The sequence below is a fragment of the Ochlerotatus camptorhynchus genome, unplaced genomic scaffold (assembly GCF_037179485.1).
Source record: "Ochlerotatus camptorhynchus isolate MF236.1 unplaced genomic scaffold, CSIRO-AGI_Acam_v1.1 ptg000079l, whole genome shotgun sequence".
Taxonomy (NCBI): domain Eukaryota; kingdom Metazoa; phylum Arthropoda; class Insecta; order Diptera; family Culicidae; genus Ochlerotatus; species Ochlerotatus camptorhynchus.
Window position 1 is genome coordinate 53758 of NW_027040569.1, and position 19627 is coordinate 73384.

The 19627-nt window shown below is 40.8% G+C and overlaps 1 protein-coding gene across 2 annotated transcripts in view; it reads left to right on the forward strand.

Annotated features, from left to right (window-relative positions):
- The window catches only part of LOC135697899 (uncharacterized), a 45110-nt gene that overhangs the window by 15027 nt on the left and 10456 nt on the right, over positions 1–19627 (forward strand). Inside the window, exons 2-6 of one of the 2 annotated variants that reach the window (XM_065217752.1) lie at positions 1382–2822; positions 12987–14051; positions 14228–14349; positions 14556–15413; positions 15482–15622. In XM_065217752.1, coding sequence (XP_065073824.1) covers positions 1382–2822; positions 12987–14051; positions 14228–14349; positions 14556–15413; positions 15482–15622 — 3627 coding nt within the window. The remainder of the gene's footprint in view (positions 1–1381; positions 2823–12986; positions 14052–14227; positions 14350–14555; positions 15414–15481; positions 15623–19627) is intronic. The other variant, XM_065217753.1, reaches the window with a different exon arrangement.

Here is a 19627-nt window from a genome sequence, read left to right on the forward strand (position 1 = left end):
TCAATTCGACCAATTTAAAGTGGCCGTTTCTGGCAGGCAAATGGTCTTATTTTTTCACTAGCAGCTGGCGGGTTCTGTCCTTGATGTCATTTATGACAACTGTCAAACTTTCCGTTTCCGTTCTGCTTCCGCCCACATTGCGTTTGGGCCTTAACCATCCCTTGACGTTGTCCGCCTTAAATAATGCAGCAAACATTTTTTTTTAGAAATTTCAGGGAAATTATTTAAATAATCTGAATATGTATATTTCCATTCATTGAGATTTTATATTTTTGTCTCACTTGCATGTTTCACCAAAAATAGCTTTATAAACCGTGCTCATTTGGAAAATAATAATACTTTTACATCATGCTCTCGTGAAACTTGAAATTTAATATCAAATACGAACATTGCTGCAAATGCTTTATTACGTTTATAATTGTGGTATGAGAAGGTTCATTATATCAAAATCAGTTTAGACAGCTGGCCTTAGACGGTTCATGTTGGGCATTCAAATTCAATCGAATCGTTCATGATCCAAAACATTTGCACGTGAACCAAATTAGGATGTAGTTTCACATTATTTTTTCATAACAGTCGTAGTCGGTACTTTTTCTTCGAGCTGCTCAAAAATGCGTCCGACTCCGACTCCAATTTCGTGGCTATTTCTCAATTGTAGAACACCTTTGCCGTTAATGGGTTAACAGCGCAATAGAGCTATAGCACAGAACAGAAGTGGAACTTCGGATCAGAAAGTGGCTCCACTAACGCACCTAGCGGTAGAAGGCATCTACTGCCTACAGTTAAGATAGGCAGCATGCTATGATGGTGTTAGTGCATATAGAAGCCCGTGTGGAATGCTACCACAACGCATCGCTTGTTGGGCAAAAAAACGAGCCACTTTTTGATTCACCGATTTGTTAGCAATTCCCCTTCTGTTCTACGGCTATAGATGATAAATCATTTTCATTTAATGCTTGAAAGTTTGACCATGTTTGCTTTTTGATACGTGATAGAGCAATTAATCAATTGATCCCTTGATTCAAATATAAACCGGCAAAAATCATGTACACTGCGTTTTAATGCCGAAACCGTGTCTGGAACTTGCTGATCCCATCGACGACAAGCTGCTTGCACTGCTTGTAAGATAAAATGGAAAAAGCTTTCCATCAATTCTGACCGCAAGCCTGCGACATGACGCGATGACAACGAAAACACGTAACAACACTTACGGTGTGCGGTGTACGTTATTCCGCCAGGGCAATCCATTCTATCCCAATTTCATCAGACGGTCATACCGACTGAGGCATATATTTCAATCAAACAAAATGAGCCATGTCCATGTCCCAAAAATGTTAACCCATTTTCTGGTTTTCTCTTCTCATTTCTACCGCACACACAGGACATCCATTATGAGTATCCGGTTGAGCTGGATGGAAAAGCACTGGAGACGACCTACATCGGTGCAGCTACCGTCACGGAGCAGCAGAAACCAATGACGACACTGACCGGTACCGGCGGCAGTATCAGACAGCAGCAGGACATCTGTGCGGCAATTGCATCTCGCAAATCACCAACCAATAACAATAATAGCGACGCCGATGGGGATGGCGATGATGACGATGTTTGTGAGGAATTGGAAGAAGGTGAAGAAGAAGGTGAGGAGGATGACGAAGACGACGACGACGATGACGCCGATGGTGGCATTGGTAGTAATCTGAAGTACATGATCAACGTCAAGAGCAAACCAAGAATCAAAAACGGTTACACCAGCTTCCGGAAGAAGAAACAGGAAAAGAAACTCGCGGGCGTTGGTTCGAACGTTTTAGCCGGAATAGTTACCGTTAGTGGCGAAAATGATGACGATAACGATGGAGAGGATGAAGAAGAAATAGATATTTATAGTGCGAATCATCATCATCATAGTTTCCTCCACCACCAACAGCAGCAACAACGACTACAGCAACAATCTCAGGAACAGCAGCAGCAGCAGCAGCAACAACATCTGAGCAATGTGCGGCAGCACGTGATGCTACAGCATCAACAGCAACCGCAGCAGTATCAGGAACACGAAAGACATTTTAGCCTGTACTTGGATCCCGGAAGCCGTGCCAGCAGTTGTGATGTGATTAATGAAAGTAATCTCGACTCGACGCAGTTCATTGCGAACGGAAACGGGATGAAAATGAAGAGCAACGGCGGCGGTGGTGGGGGTTCTGGAAACGGCAAAAAGCCGTTGACTCGTCGTCATAGTAAAAACTTCAACTATTCCCCGGATACTACCGATTACGAGAGCAACTGCGGCGATTACGATAGCGAGATCTCTCTCAAGTACGGCAGCGAGTATGGTATGATGGCTAACGGTGGTAGTGATATGATGTGCGACGATCTGAATAATGGTGTCATAAGTGCATCCACTGGGATCAACTCTTCCACGATGATTGATAATGGAGTGAATACGGCAGCGGTTGGCAACGCCAGTAACTATGCACGCTATTACACTAGCATGCCGGTTCTCGAGGATGGGCTTTCGAGTGGCCACGTTTCTGATACGGAAAATAATAATCCCGGCATTTTACCAACACCGGATTTGATCAACAGCAGCCATAAACTGCAACAGGCCACCAATTCGTACAACTTGCTAACGTCTCCTACGAGTCACTCGTTGAAACCGATGAGCTCGTCGCCTGTGATAGGAAATCATAATAATAATCTGGATGGGCTGTACGGTAGCAACGGGTTCCGCATGAACGGTACTCCCGGAGGGCTTAATTCGAGCACCTTGCAGAACAATAAGATCTTCAAAAATCGTGATCCGGAACTGGAGTCTTTGTATACTATCAGTAAGTATCTTAGTACGAGTTTTTCTTTTAACAGTTTGTTTTAGTTAACTGTCTTTATTTAGATTTTTTTTTCGCGTTTATGAAATTTGAAAACATTTCAGAGTTATTATTATTATTATTTATCTTTATTAGGTCACATTTCAGAGTTTTAGTATATGTCGCATTGCTGTGGTTGAAACTCCAGCAATAGGTGGGACAACAGCTCACCAGCGGTGCCAGGTCATTTTCAGAAAAATCTGGACCAGCTAAAATATAAAATCTGGAAAAATCTGGAATGCTCCAAAATATCCTGTTTTTAACATGATGCTATTGAAATCAAAGTGAAGTGCCAATCTTCCGTAAAAATTGGTCAGTATGATCAGCTGGAATTTATTTGAAGTACTAGAATCGTTATGAATTACTAGTTTAAATAAATTATAGAGTAGAAACACATCGTTGGTACATGAGCGGGTCGACGATCATCTCTTTTTGCAAGTGGTGGCGGGGGGAGGGACACCCCTCACCCTCCATCTCCAAAGGGGGAGTTTGGTAAAGAGATATGATTAAACTGATTTGTACCTTCCTAAAAGTTGTCTAGCTCGCTTTCTACTCTCTGTATCCAATTTTCACACTACCGTACTCTAAACGGAACTATCAATTCTATGCTTTCATCTCCTCATCTATCGTATAAAAAATACCACTTCAGTCTGTTATTTGAAATTAGCATCTTCAACTATGTAAATCGTTGACTTCACGCAGAAGTAATACTAAACATATAGTCAAAGTTGTTAGCATTGCTAAATCATCTAAAAGTTGAAAAGTATTGACACAGTGTGGCCAAAAAGTTTAAATATCAATTACGCAGCAGTTCAAAAATTGAATTAAATGTGGGTAAAAAAGTGTAGAAAATATTTTTAGAATTGTTTTTTAAAATACAACTTTTTTTTTAAAGAATGAGAAGAAAAGAATTTAGCAAATTTGATGGGATGGATTTTTTTAAAGTCGATGTAGTCCTTACGATTTGATGCAGTACCAGAATATAAAGATTTTATTAGTTCTAAATAATTCTAATATTACCCTGGGGTTGATCAGATTTACAATTTAATTCAATACAACACACAACACCCAATAGGCAATTTTATTTTGGAGCAAAATTCACCTGGCTTAAGTTTACCTAACCTACAGGTAACTGTACCATTCGTGCATAAATATTACGAATAATGTTATGCCAAAGAATAATTTTATTATATTACTAAAATGAAAGTCTGATAGCGTCATTTTTGAAGTCTCAGGATCTTGAAATGATCATAAATTCCGGAATTTCTATTTTTCCTGGGTTCCAGATCATGAAATTTTTTGTTAGTTTGAATTTACTTGGAACTCTTCACAGGATATCTTCGCCCTTTTTTTTGAGTTCCATTTGAATGATCCTAAATTTTCTGGATTCCCCTAAAATAATCTCTTCCAGTAACATTCATAGCAGAATGCATAGCATTACCTTTTTTAATCTCTTATACATTACTCTACAATTCCACAATTCCCTGGACTCCCTGTGTCCAGTTTTCCTTATGAAATTCTTAAAATATTCTTAATAATTTCCTTGATGCACTTTTCAGAATGACCGTCACACTCTTCTCAGACCTATCCGATAATTCCCTTTGAACTGCGTTGTAGGTAAGGTCAGAATTATTTTGAAATCCTCTTCAGTATTTCCTGAGTACTCAAGTACTTTACCAAAATGGCCTTGAAAGTCTCCCAAAAATTGCGCATAATTCCGTTAAAATGTCTTAAAATATTATTAAAATGAATCTTCATAGAAACATTGGACAGAAAATTCATTGAAATTATTCCTACCATTCGTATCAGCATAGGCTTTTTGACCTAATTTCCGCCCTACTAAGCACAACCCACGCTTTACCTCTCTTTTCCGAACGAGTTTAAACAAAAAATGGAATACCTTTACCCTGTCAAAGATGTCTTCTAAATTTATTCACCTTTCCATACCGGTGGATTTGATAAAGAATTTGTTCTACGAGTTTCAATTCCGTCCTAACGCATTGAAACACATTTAGATTTTCTTCGTCCTACGGATAAACGTAGGAAAATGGGATTAGCTAGGAGCGCTTCTTTTATTTTGAGAACAATGAGCGTAAATATTCATACAATGCGCTCTAACAGGGTTATGTTGTAGCTAATGAACTAACGCATCGGAACCAACCTATCATTGATCTACCCTACTCCTCAAGTTTCATCTTAAGAATTTTCTATGATTTCTCTTCCGGATTGTATTTCCTATATTCACAAAATCTCCACGCAATTGTCAACAGAGTTGAGAAGCCAATTGAAACCGCCTTCAACCAGAGGTTGTACAGACTGAGTATTTAACACTAAACAATGAACATCACATCACACCCAGTAGATCAGTAGGGAAATTTTCAGGTTGTCAAATTATGTACCGGCTGGAGCGGGAATCGAACCCTTACTTCGTGGCACACACAATACGCCTGAACGACGGGTGACGCCGCACGACCACGAAGGCCGAAAAGATAGATGGAACTCTACTCAGAATTAGCTTGAAGTTCTCCTTTGATTACACAAGGAATTCGCCTCACCCTTCACTGTGAACTATTTTCAGAATGTGTGTGTGTGTGTGTGTGTGTGTGTGTGTGTGTGTGTGTGTACAATCTAACCCCCACTGTCCGGCAGTGTTATTATGGAAGAAAACTGCTTTTTATTACCCTTAAATTAAAGCAGGTTTAGTCCGGGAGTTAGAAGGTGTTAGCTCTATTGCAGCTCCAGTGACCCATTTCAGAATGCCTGGTAATTCACGACCACTCCGAGGTCACTTTTACTTACAATAAGCCCCGCATGTTCACTCTACCTTTATCAAATGGATAATGGTATCATAAACACACTTCCAGATTCAAAAATATTATTTCCAAATCTGGCACGTATATAGTTTTGAAATTTGTTCAACTGTATTAAATCGATTTGAATGGACATTTCTTACCAATTTTGTTTCGAATACCTCTTGATTCATCTGCTGGCAGCACTTACTGGCCCTTACCGGCGACCAACCCTTACTCAAATGCTTCAACTTCCCGGATGGCGGCCCACTTGATTCACTCCATCTTGATGACCTTCTGTTTGCCTATCAGCCTCTTCCACTTTTCATCCTTCAGATACAAATCCGGAATAACACAATCAATTTTAGAGTTTTTTTAATCGTTCAAATTGATAAAAACCATAAAAACACATAGACTTTTTTTTAGCAAAATCAAAACACGTCATTTCAATCGCGCGGCCTACTTCCTTGTCCACTGTGAACTATTTTCAGAATGACCTTAAAATTCCAATAATGTCCAACGTTGATGGCCTTTAATAATTAAAGTAGCAAGTTTTATTTTTTTTTTATTAGAGGGTAGATCAATTGCAGTGATATTTTAAAGCAACATGTTTAAAAAGTCTGGGAAAATCTGGAAAATATTTTAAAAATCTGGAAACATCGTTGTCTGTCTGTGTATCTGGCAAGACTACTAAAAATCGGGAAAATCCAGATAAATCTGGAATACTGGCAACGCTGCAGCTCACTTTAAAAATGACGTAGTGGTTCGTGCTGGGGCTCTCACGCAGAAGGACTGGGTGTAATTCTTCAAACAGCTCCAATACTACTACTAATGCTGATTAAATCAATACACGTTCATACCTGACTTTAAAATTAACTTTCATAAACTGCGAACTAAATATAAAATTGGTGTAGAGGACAAAAACCTTTTTGTAACTTATTTTCTAAAAGTTCCGTTCAAGTTCCGCCAGAAGCTGCTTAGAATGCTCTTCAATTATCGTACCGGAACTTTCAAGTTCTTATAACGACTTAAAAATGAGGCTGCTTAGAATTCTATTGACCACCTACAACCAAGCTGCTTAAGCCACAAATAGCCTTTTATCGGAACTTTTGGTTACTTGGGTATTGTCCCATATATATATAGGAAATCAAGCAAATATGGGGGGACTGATATGCGATTTTGGGCAAGTATATGTTACTTGATCCTATGTTTCCATCCATATTGGATCGTCGGATCAAGAAAATATATAGTTACTATACTGTCCGTAAAAGCATAACAGTCCTTTGTTGATTTTTGTCAGAAATGAGTTATCGATTAGAATCAATTTAAAAATTCCAGAACTATTCACTGTGCACTAAAAGTTACATGCTTTGTTCAGAAAATGTCGTAAAAATTACCAAATCAAGGTTGTCCCATCCATAAAAATATATATAGAAAAATGAAATTTCAACAGCGATTTTCACGGCTTGCTGTTTTTTTTTTTCAATTGGAACTGATATGCTTTGTAGACTGAAGAAGGGGCCACTACCTCTAAGGAATTACTGTTTAGTTATAAAAAAAAAAAAAAAAAACGATGAGAAAGCTATTGGAAGCCATGTCGTTGTGATTTTTTTTTCATATTAGACAATTTTTTATTTATATAGTATGGCATACTAGCCATTTTGATTTTTGATACCAACTGCGTGATGCCGTTTTTGGTGATTTGACATGGGTGGAATATAAAAGGATTTTCATATATGGGCAGTAGAAATATTGCTCCTGTTTCGTAAATACGTTCCAAAACGGCATCGATCATCGATTTTCCCCCTCTACATGTCATTTCCATCCCAAAAATACTCATATTTTGGGGTTATTTGTCACTTTTTCACTAACTAGAAGCCGCCATCTTGGATCGGTATGTCTTCTTGCTTTATTCAGTATTTAACGTTTTGTTTGTCTTTTCGACCTTTTGTCCTATCGATCTTTTGTCATTTCGACATTTTATCACTTCAACTTTTTGTATCTTTGACCTTTAGTCCATTCGATCTTTTGTGCCTTCGACTTTTTGTCCTTTCGACTTTTTGTCCATCGACCTGTTGTCCTTCGACCTTTTGTCCTTTGACCCTTTGTCCTTCAACCTTTTGCTCTTCGAACTTTTGTCCTGCGACCATTTGATCTTTGACCTTTTGTCCCTTGGACCTTTTGTACTCATCATCGATTTCCGACCTCTACACGTCATTTCCTTTCCAAAATTACTCATATTGTAGGGTATTTGGCAGATTTTCACAAATCGGAAGCCACCATATTGTATTCTAAACTGACGTCAAGCAGCGATTTTCGGCCTCTGCACGTCATTTTCGTTCGATAAATACCCATATTGTAGGGTATTACAGGTTTTCATTGCAATATGAAGGTTTCAGGAAAAATTTCCTCAATTCACTAGGAAGGTTAAAGTGAAAGCCACCATCCTGTAATCTAAAATGGCGTCAATGATTTTTTAAACATTATTAAAATAATTTTTATCAGGGCATCAATCGATTTTCGTGTGGGGTATTTGTTAATTTTTCGCATAGTGGAAGCCACTATCTTGGATTTAAATGTGGCGATGGATCTCACTTTCCGGCCTCTACACGGCTTCTTCGTTCCTAGAATATCCAAAATTTAAAGCATATTTATGTCAGTCCAGTTCCGAAAATGGCTATTTAGTAGGTTATTTAACTTTTTCTTCCATATTGGAAGCCGGAATACTTAATTCATGTCATTTTCGTTCCAAAAATACTCTTATTGTAAGGTATAACAGGTTTTCTTAATCTTCCTAATGCAATGGGAAAAATTTAAACAGTGTTTCCAGGAAAAAATGACTCCAATGCACTAGGAAGGTTAAACCGGAAGCCGCCATCCTGGAATCTAAAATAGCGTCAATCATCTCTTTTTGAAATTGTATGAAAGTGATTTTCAGCTGAGTGTTAGTTCATAACTGGCGTCATTCGTCGATTTTAGAGCTCTACACGTCAATTTCGTTCCAAATAAACCCATAGTGTGGGGTATTTGTCAGTTTTTCCCATACCGGAAGCCATCATCTTAGATTTAAATGTGGCGATGGATCTGGCCTATACACGATTTCATCGTTACTAACGTTTTCCGGCCTCTACACGACTTCATCGTCACTAACATTACAATAACATTACTTTAAAGTACACTACAGTACTCTAAAGTACATTACATTAAGTTGTCCCGATTGCAAGGCATTGGAAAGCATGGACAGCGCTTGTTGGAATTGCGGTGAGCATAGGGTTTCCTTGAGTTGTTATTTATTGTTTTCATCGCCTTCGATGTTGGGTAAATGTTCCACAAGGGCGTCAACCTTGTCCGGATCGGCGACAACCGACGGCAGGGATTCTTAATTGATCGCCGTAGAGAGTTCAACATAGCGTCGCTGTCCGGTACCCGCAGTAGTTGGGTTAATGCCTGCCAGATAGTTCTGCAGATCCGAAATGAGGACACGGTTACTGATGCCGCCGCTGGTGCTGCTGCCTCCGTTTCTTCCATTGGTGCCTTCTCCTGTGGTTGAAGCAGTCACAGGTGTAGCCGCTGCGGTTCCACTGGATCTTGATGAATCGGAAGTCTTTTTTGCGAAGTCGAGGGGTCGAAGGCTGCATTGATTGACGACCAAGTGCTACGGCTCGACGGTGTTGTGGCACTGGTACGGCTGCTAGAATTACCCGAAGATGAGCGACTCATCAACCCGAGCAAGCTGCTTAGTCCTCCCATCTGGCCAACCGCCTGCTAAAATCATCCATTCGTTTCAAAAACTCACAGAAAAATCCTATGACAGTTCAAAGCGCATTGGCATGTATTGAGGCCTCGACTGAGGTATTACAAAAGCATTACTGATTTATTGAAGCATTGACACATTAATGGTGTATTTGCATGAAATAAGGTATTTTCATGCATTTAAATATAATTGAAATTTAAGTATTTTTGATTCAGCACACCACATTTGCCCTTCGGCAGGAACTAAGTTTGTGTTGAAATTCGACCATTTTGACTCGAACTTATTTTTTTAAACGGTGTATTCGGTAAAATTCACAGCAGAATGCGCAGACCCTCCAGTACTTGGAGTACATCTGATCACCAACACCAACATAGAACGATTAGAAAACCCACCATCCGACGCAGGCATCGATCGCTTCACTATTGGAGCACTTATGCTATTTCACTAGCGCTAATGAGCCAGCTGCTAACAGAAAAGCTCACCAGCATTATGTAAACAGGGCATCAGCGTCCACCAACATGAGATTTCAGGAGCAACTGAAATTCGTGCTACTTGGCTAGTACACTAGCGCCAACAATCAATACGAAACTAACGATTTTAAATTGGCTCACTACTTGACTAGCCTATTGGTCCCAAAGAAATCGACTAACGTACCCCATTCTAGTATAAATTTCAGTAATACACTATGTTTGTTTTGATTCGCTACGAAAGTTTGACAGATAAAATGAGGGGTTAGTGGATTTTCCTATGTTTCGAGGGGTGAATCGATTAGCTTGGGACCGAAGATAGTACCAGAGTTGAGCCAAAGAGTTGAGCTCGTTCTTCGGGACCTTCTTGTCTTAGAGTTACCTCTATGCTAGCGCTACTAAATCTAAAAAAAGGAGTAAACACCCCATATGCCACAAATTTCTGGCCTGGGAGCACACGCGAAGAAAATAAAACAAGTGCGCAGTTAGCGACATCTCTTCTGATGCTTGCAAACACGATGAATCACGTTTTCTTCTCGATTCGAAAACATCCCAGAAAGCAAGAAAACCACCACAATCACACACGTATAACCGTCCGGAAGGCAGAGTGCCAGCGCCAATCAGCCAAATGCAGCCGAAAACGATCAAAGCGAACGCACGCACAAAAACAGAGAGCATACTTAAAACAGAACTGTATCCAACGGGTTTCGAGTCTCGAATCCATTTTTAAATAAATCATAGTACGAAAACGGCATAGGTACCTAAGAGCAGTTCCACGCCAAATCACGAATCGAAAAAACTTGACCTTCTCCGATCTGCATACAACTTTGCATAATTGTGTATTATGGGCAATCATTCATATACCTATTTTACAAAAGTTAGACCATTTAGTATCCTGTTTTTTTTTTTTCATTTCAAAATAATGTTTTTGTAATTTTTTCAATAAATTGTATCACAAATACTTCACTTCTGATTGAAATGATGTCTGAGACAAAGTTGTAGAGAAAAATATAGTCTTTCTGGGAAAAATATGCCTGGCTTTTTTTTGTAATGTTGAATAAAAATTAAAAAAAATTGTTATAAATTTGAATTTTTTTGATTGGGTCATAGGGGCTGTTCATAAACTACGTAGACTCTTTAGGGGGCAGGGGCTGCCAAATATCTACGGTCCATACAAATTTCCAAAACATTGTATGGGCGATTGTCTACGCTTGGATGGGGGTCGTCAAAAACCTCTTAAAATCGGTCTACGTAGATTATGAACAGCCCCATACATCATTGCGACCAACACATTGATCTTTTGTGATATGTCAGTGTCCTTTGTATAGTGACTGTCGTAGTACTTTCGTCATGACTATGGAACAGTAATGAGGAATTCGTTTTCGATACAGTTCATACTTGCTCTTCTCACAAGAATCCAAATTCAATTGTGATGTTCCGTACCCAAGGCGAACCAGCCAATGGCTGAAAGCCTTGTAAATAAAGGAAAAAAAAAAAAAAAAAAAAAAAAAAAATTGTGATGTTCCGTATCATTTGAAGAGTTCTGGAAGTTTTTGGTCAAAAGTACAAAAGGTCGAAAAAATAAAAGATCGAAGGACAAATGGTCGAAGGGACAAATGGTCGAAGAGCAAAAGGTCGAAGGGACAAAAGGTCGAATGGACAAAAGGTCAAAGAGACAAAAGGTTGAAGTGATAAAATGTCGATAGGACAAAAGGTCGAAAATACAAACAAAACGCAAAATACTGAAAAAAGCAAGCAGACATACCAACATGGTAATATGAACAATTTTACCGAAATTTTCAAGCAATTTATCTCTTTTAAAGTTGATTACTTCTTTACAACATGAGCAGTTCTTTGGAAAATCAAACAATACAGCTAAAAAAACTCGAATGACTTTTCTTACACTTGGAGATGTCTACACTGAAAATATTTTTTCGTTAATTCTATTATAATCGTTTCGTTAAAGTGGGTTTCGTATTTTTTTGTTTAATTATTTATTTGATAAGGCTCAATCGAATTAACTTTACAGAGCCGAGGATTCTTGGTCACTTTACAATACATCTTTAAACTATAGTCAAAAGGTACAACACAATAAACACTTTATCTTCCGCTATTCAGAAAGCCTCCTCAATCAGAACGGGAGCCGCTTCCAGTTTTCATTGTATGACAGTATCACCAATGGGGATCAGAGCGCTTCCATTGCAGAAATTGTGGTCAGCATTCACACACTCATCACGAAGCGGTTGCTTTCCAAAGTCGACGACGCATCGACCGAAAGAACTACTGATGAAGAACAATAAGGAGGACCACACAATGGTTGCTGCCGAGAAAAAAGATGATCGCGTGGCATACACTGAGTTTCGTATATAAAACACATTTTTCGTCAATTGTACGAATCATTCGTATTGCCTGCCATCTGACAAAATGCTAATACTACGCCTTATTCGTAAAATACATGAACTGAATTTCGTAAACTGCAGCTCTTCTTGTCTTCTAAAGTGTCTGTCCTTATTATTGTTGTTCATGTTGCTGATGGCGGTGATGGGCTAAGTTTTGTGTGTTGAAAAACTGTTACTGCTTTTGTGCTCACATTTGTTGTTGCTGCGAGTGATCCTGATGTGAATAGAGGTGGCACAGAACAGAAGGGAAAGTGCAAACAATCGTTGGTGGTTCGTTGTTCTGCTCAACCAGCAATGTATTGTGGTAGCGTTCTACACGGGCTTTCTATGTGCACTCACACTATCATAGCATGCTGCCTATCTTAACTGCAGGCAGAAGATGCCTTCTACCGCTAGGTGCGCTAGTGTTCGAAAATGACAAGTGGAGCCACTTTCTGATCCGAAGTTCCACTCCTGTGCAGGTGGCCAAGAAGGTGGAATACTGCGGCTAAAAATCTCCTAAATAAGAGAACAAAAAAAATATTTTTATTATTATTATTATTATTATGTTTGTGAAAAAAAAATAAATCCTGACGTCTATAATTATCTTTAAAATCAGTTCATAATTATATTTTGTAGTCCACAATTATATTTTAAATCAAAAACGTGCAAAGTATACATAGTTTATATTACTACAAAGTTTGATCCCGCATGACTAACATAAATTTCCCTTCTTACAGACACCATCCAATCTACTCCCCCGCCGCCAGCACCGGCTCCCCATAGGAAATCCTCCATCGATTGTGACGCGCAGACAACACTGCAGCAGTTGCACAATCAACAACAGGCTACTTCCGATGTCCAGGCGGCTCTCAAAGATATACGAACCTGCCTGCAACGCAACAAAACGCTTGCATCATCTCCCACACAACCCCAACCGGGATGCCTGTCATCTCAACAACAACAACCTCATCAGCAGAAAAACTACGACAAACATTCGATGTTACCATCGGACAAGCTGGACTCTCCAGTTCCGTCCATATCTCCGGTGTGGATACCACGCTCGAGGGATAGCAAGCTGGTAGCCATATCACCCACTACGGTGATCAATTCTTCACCCGGACTGTTGCTACCGACGACACCGACTACGGGTGGACCAACTGAACGGTCGACCAACTTGTCCACTGAGAAGGACTCGCTACTGCATGGAAACAGTGCAAAGAATTTAAGTGCTCTTGACGATGACGAAGATCCGGATACGGACTTGGAGACTGATCGATTGCTAGGTCATCAGAGGTTGGATGACCAGGGCTTCTACGACGACAACAGCAAGAGTTGGACTGACCGAAAGACTCGCTCTTTATTGCACAAATTATCTCCTAAGCAGCAGATAGGTTCCGTAGGAGCCAATGGTGGAACTTCCCTATACGGAAGCAAACCCAACAACCAGGGATCTTTGCTACGGCAAGGTCTCTCGACGTTACTGTCACCGGCCAGTGTGGTAACGGTTGCTCAACCAGCCAGCTCACTACCGGAAATTGTCACATCCAGTAAGGCCTCCCCAGGACTATTGGGCAGTGTACAGAATCAGAACTGTAGTAATATGAATAGTAGTGTGAATAGTGGAAATTTGATCAATCTCAATGGTCCGAACGAGACGAGTCCGGTTTCGCCGGATCACAGCCTTCAGACGTCACCAATCAAAATGGAAAACAAGACCACTGAGAGCGCGAGTCCCGGTGGATCTAACAACTCTAAATCCGACACGGACAAGAAGAAGAAGGGCAAGAATAAGGAAGGTGAGTGTAAGTGCTTGCATTTTCATTAAGTAATATATTCCGAGGTGTAATTCAATGTTTCTCAAACTAATGCTTTCATGGATTTAAAATTAATTATATTTCACTTAACGTAAGTAAAACACTATTTTCAATCGATAAGCAATGAAAATAAAGCTGTAATTCATTCTGCAGGTCTGCCGTAGTCCTTATCGAGGGAGTTCTCTTCCGAGCCAGATACCTGGGGTCTACCCAATTGGTGTGCGAAGGTCAGCCGACCAAATCTACACGAATGATGCAAGCCGAAGAAGCAGTATCTAGAATCAAGGTATGACTTCGGAACAAAGTTACCAAAAATAGAAACCTCACACAGTAAACTTTCCTCTTTTCCCATCTTTCTATGTCTCTTTCCTGATTGCACATTTTCAACCAACATGTATCGCTATAATCGTTCGTATAGGCCTTGGTAAGTGTGCATTGTGCACGTGTGTAATATTAGCGTCCTATTTCAACATGTCAAACGTTTTTTTCCAGTCTCCCGATGGCGAACCACAGCCCAGTACCGAGGTGGATCTTTTCATATCAACGGAAAAAATCATGGTGCTGAACACGGATTTGAAGGAGATTATGATGGATCATGCCCTGCGAACGATCTCGTACATAGCGGATATCGGCGATCTGGTGGTGCTGATGGCTCGAAGACGATTTGTGCCTCAGGATGTTGATTCCGGGGATTCTGGAGGGGGTGGTAATGCAAATGGAACGAACCAGTCCGGTACAAACCAGACCGGCTCGACTCCAACGCAGAAGACTGCCGGTGGACCGAAGGGTAACCGGACACCGAAGATGATTTGCCATGTATTCGAAAGCGAAGAAGCGCAGTTCATAGCTCAATCGATTGGACAAGCATTCCAGGTGGCCTATATGGAGTTCTTGAAGGCAAACGGAATTGAAGATCACAGCTTTATGAAGGAGATGGATTATCAGGAAGTGCTCAACAGTCAGGAAATATTCGGCGACGAGTTGGAGATCTTTGCCAAGAAAGAACTGCAGAAGGAAGTGGTTGTTCCGAAGGCAAAGGGTGAGATATTGGGAGTGGTGATTGTTGAATCCGGCTGGGGTTCTATGCTACCGACGGTAGTGATTGCCAATTTGGCATCGTCCGGCGCCGCTGCCCGGTGCGGTCAGTTGAACATTGGCGATCAGATCATTGCCATCAATGGGCTGAGTTTGGTTGGGTTGCCACTGTCCACTTGTCAGAGTTACATTAAAAATACGAAAAATCAGACTGTGGTCAAATTTACCGTAGTTCCTTGTGCCCCGGTCGTGGAGGTGAAGATCAAACGACCCAACACCAAGTATCAGCTGGGATTTAGCGTGCAAAATGGAGTGGTATGTTGTTGATGAATGTGGTGATGGTGGTGGAATAGTTAGTAATATGATTCAATATTTTGCAACAGATTTGCAGTTTACTGCGCGGTGGAATTGCCGAACGAGGAGGAGTTCGTGTTGGGCATAGGATCATCGAGATCAACAACCAAAGCGTGGTAGCTGTTCCACATGAAAAAATTGTGAACCTTTTGGCTACTTCCGTTGGAGAGGTAAGTAGCACCGGGATTGAATTCAAAATATGAATATTCACAAGCTCTACAATATTACTCCAAACTGCTACAGTAGCTTTGTATAATGAGCGTTCAAAACAGATCGCAACAACTTGTGATCTCCTTTTTGACTTTCATTCAGCCGAACCAACCTACTTCAAGTTGCTTAGCAGGTCGAGATAAGGACCTACGACCACGAGGATTTTAGAGAAGATTAAGAGAAATGAATCGACATCTAATTGGCAAAAATAAAAATAAAATGCATTGCATTGAGACATGCAGTTCGGGCTATAGATACTATAGATTTCATAGATAAGCGGAAGCTCAAAAAGTTCCTTTGGCAACCATGACAAATGAGTGTTCTTACTGGCATCCGTGAAAAATGTTCATGCCATTCAACAGCTTTTCGTTTTGCAGTTTTGTTTTGTTCCTAACTTTGCTCAAATATTACAATACTTCCCGAAAAAAAAACGCCATGATCGTTTGGCTAAACTAACTGACAGTTCGTTTGGCTACATTTTACTTCGCTTCCGCTTATCTATGAAATAATTCAAACTCGACGTCAATATCAATGACACTGATGAACCTTTGACAAAACGGTGGATTTTTTTCACAAATCGCCCAGTTGTTTGACCCACTTGGCCTGATAGCTCCAGCAATCTTGCAGGCTAAATTTTTAATGCAGCAAATATGGATATATGCTTTGGGATGGGACGATCCAGTTCCAGCTATCATAGAAGCAAAATGGAGAACAATTCGCCAGTAATTACCAAAACTTAAGGACATGAGAATTGAACGTTATGCATTTTTGCCAAATACCTCAGTTGAAATGCATTGTTAGGATATGGAGCATCTATCTACTGCAGGTCTGAAACCTCTAACGGGACCGTCAAGGTTCAATTAATTGCCGCCAAATCAAGAGTAGCACCACTCAAGCAAATCTCATTACCTAGATTGGAACTGTGTGCTGCCTTATTGGGTCCTCGACTGTAGGAAAACATCGGTCAGCTTTGGACATGAAATTCCAGAATGTAACTTTCTGGTCGGACTCTACGGTGGTTTTACATTGGCTTAAAGCACCACCAAACAAATGGAAAACGTGCGTCGCTAATCGAGTGTCTGAGATTCAATCCACCACTCATAATGCAAAATGGTACCATGTAGACGGATTGGAAAATCCCGCAGACTTAGTTTCAAGAGGTCTGTTACCTGAAGAAATAGTACACAACAGAAAATTGTTTGAAGGACCTGAATGGCTAGTAAAACCCAAGTAACACTGGCCGTACGCGCATCAACCCCAAGGATTACCCCCTGGAATCGACTTGGAAGTTAAACTTGCCTCATTGGCAGTGCAAGTAAATCTGAAGAAGGAAATCAACCCGATGTTCCTTAAATTTTCATTATACAACAAATTGATTATGATCACTGCATATTGCATATATATATATATACGCATATATATATATATATATATATATATATATATATATATATATATATATATATATATATATATATATATATATATATATATTCATACATAATGCACGACCAAAAACAAACAGAATAAAATCGCAATTTGTAACAGTGGAGGAGCAAAGTAGTGCCACTAAAACCCTAGTGCGGTTTGTACTAACTTGTAAGAAGTTTTCGCCGAAGAGTTCAAGTAGCTTAGAAAAGGACAACCAATTACTAAACACGCAAATTTGAAACTTTTGAATCCATTCTTAGATAAAAATGGATTGATTCGCGTTGGTGGCCGGCTGAATTTGTCAGCGGAGACATTTTCAGTGAAGCACCCTATTTACAAAACTCTTGAATGTGATATGGCCGTAGACCGGATTTACTACTACTTGAAAATACGTCTTAGCTTGATGAGAGACAAACTTGGAATGGCATTTTATTTCAGACTATGAGAATACATTTATTTGTAGGTTGCTTCGATTATTCGTCGCTTGCTAGGTTTCTACCTCCAACACTCCTTCTCGACGAAAGAATCATGGCTGCATCTCGAAACCGCGTTTGCTTGATACGTTGATGAGGCTTCGTCATCATGTCTGCAATCATTTCGTTTGTTGGAAGGTATTGTGGACTGATGATTCCTTGCTCCTTCAGTTGACGCGCATAGTGGTACTTCGTGTCAACATGCTTCGAACGTCGCTCGCTGGAGTTGGATTCGAGTTGCTTGATGGCGCTCTGGTTGTCCTCGTTCATAGTAACCGGAAACTTGGTGTGGATTCCCAGATCGTCGAATAGTCGTAATATCCAGCATAACTCCTTGCATCTCTCCGTTATAGCAACGTACTCAGCTTCCGAACTGCTCAATGTTACGCAATCTTGTTTCCTGGAACACCATCCAATCATACCACCTGCATCAGGTAGCCTGTGGTTGACTTGCGATCTTTGGTGTCACCAGCTCAGTCGGCATCTACGTACACCTCCAATTGCGTGGAATCGGCTAACAGGATTAGCTCGTGGTCAATAGTACCTTTTAAGTACCTCAGGATACGCTTCGCCTCCACCCAATCAGCCTGTGATGGGCAACTAGTTTTTCTCCCCAGGATTGAAACAGCTGCTGCAACATCAGGTCGAGTACACATGGCCACGTACAACAATTCACCAATCAAGCTGGCATACTGATGGTTATTGGGCAGCGGGTTCTCCTCCTTTGGATGTAGGTGACCTGGGTCCAATGGTATAGCGGATGGCTTCGCGTTTTCCAAACCGAATCTGGTCAGAAGCTTCTGGATGTAGGCTCTCTGACTTAGTGCAACGTGTTTCTCGGAACGGAAGACCTGGATACCAAGGAAGTGCTGGATATCCCCGAGCGACGTCACCGTGAAATATTGGTTCAGCTTATTAACGATGGCCTTGTAGTCGTTTTCATTCTCGCATTCTATAATGAAATCGTCAACATATACAGCAATATAAGCGATTTTACCTCTGTTCTGCATGACGTAGAGACAAAAATCGTTCTTGTACGGCTTGAACCCCATTTGTATCAGCGTTTTATCCAATTTGTGGTTCCAAATAAGCCGCCCGTACAATCCTTTGCGAAGACAACAAACCACGTTTTCTGCATCCGCTGTGCATCCAGGAGGCAACCGCATGTAGCTCACCATTCAAGTACGCTGTCTTGACATCTGCATGTTTGATGAGAAGTTTCTTCTGGCAGGCGACGGAGAATAGTGTCGGTCTGCCAAACTTTGTCTTCATTTTCTGCACATAGTCCTGGATAGCGTCAAATGTTTCTGATTTTTCTCGCATCAGATACAGCGTTGTGTACCGGCTGTGGTCGTCAATAAGCGTCAGGAAATAACGACGACCACCCGGAGTCACCGTCCTCATTGGTCCACACAGGTCACTGTGTACCAGGTCCATCACAGCCGTCGTTTTCTTCGTTGCTTCCTTTGGAAATGGCAGTCGTGCCATCTTTCCTTGCAGACAGGTCTCACAAGGCAAAACCAAACCGCACTGCTTAATATTGATGCCCGTCGCCAATTGTCGTTGCTCCAGTTCTTGGACTGCCTTGACATCACGGTGACCGAGCTTACGGTGCCAGTCATGCAAACAATTCTTCTTATTGCAATGCTCAATTGCCGCACCCACGCGTTCCTCCATCTGCAAGTGGTAGAGACCGTTGCTACGCCTTGCTATACAGCCGTAATCCGTGTTCCTTTGACAATCGTACAGCCATTGTCGTTGAACTCTACCGCTGCGTCTTTCTGGACGAGTTTCCCGACGGAAACGAGGTTCATATCCAGATCTGGGACGTACAGGACACCGGTGAGCACGATTTGCTTCGCTTCGCTGTCTTTCCCGTAGCAATGGATCTGGCAGTTACCCACACCTTTCACGAATGCTTTCTTCCCATTAGCGACAGTAACGAAACTTGGGATATCATCTCGTGGTTTCTCAACGGATACGAAAAACTTTCGATTGGCACACATGTGGGAGCTGGCTCCAGAATCCACGATCCATTTCGTCACTGGTCCTTCACGAGCG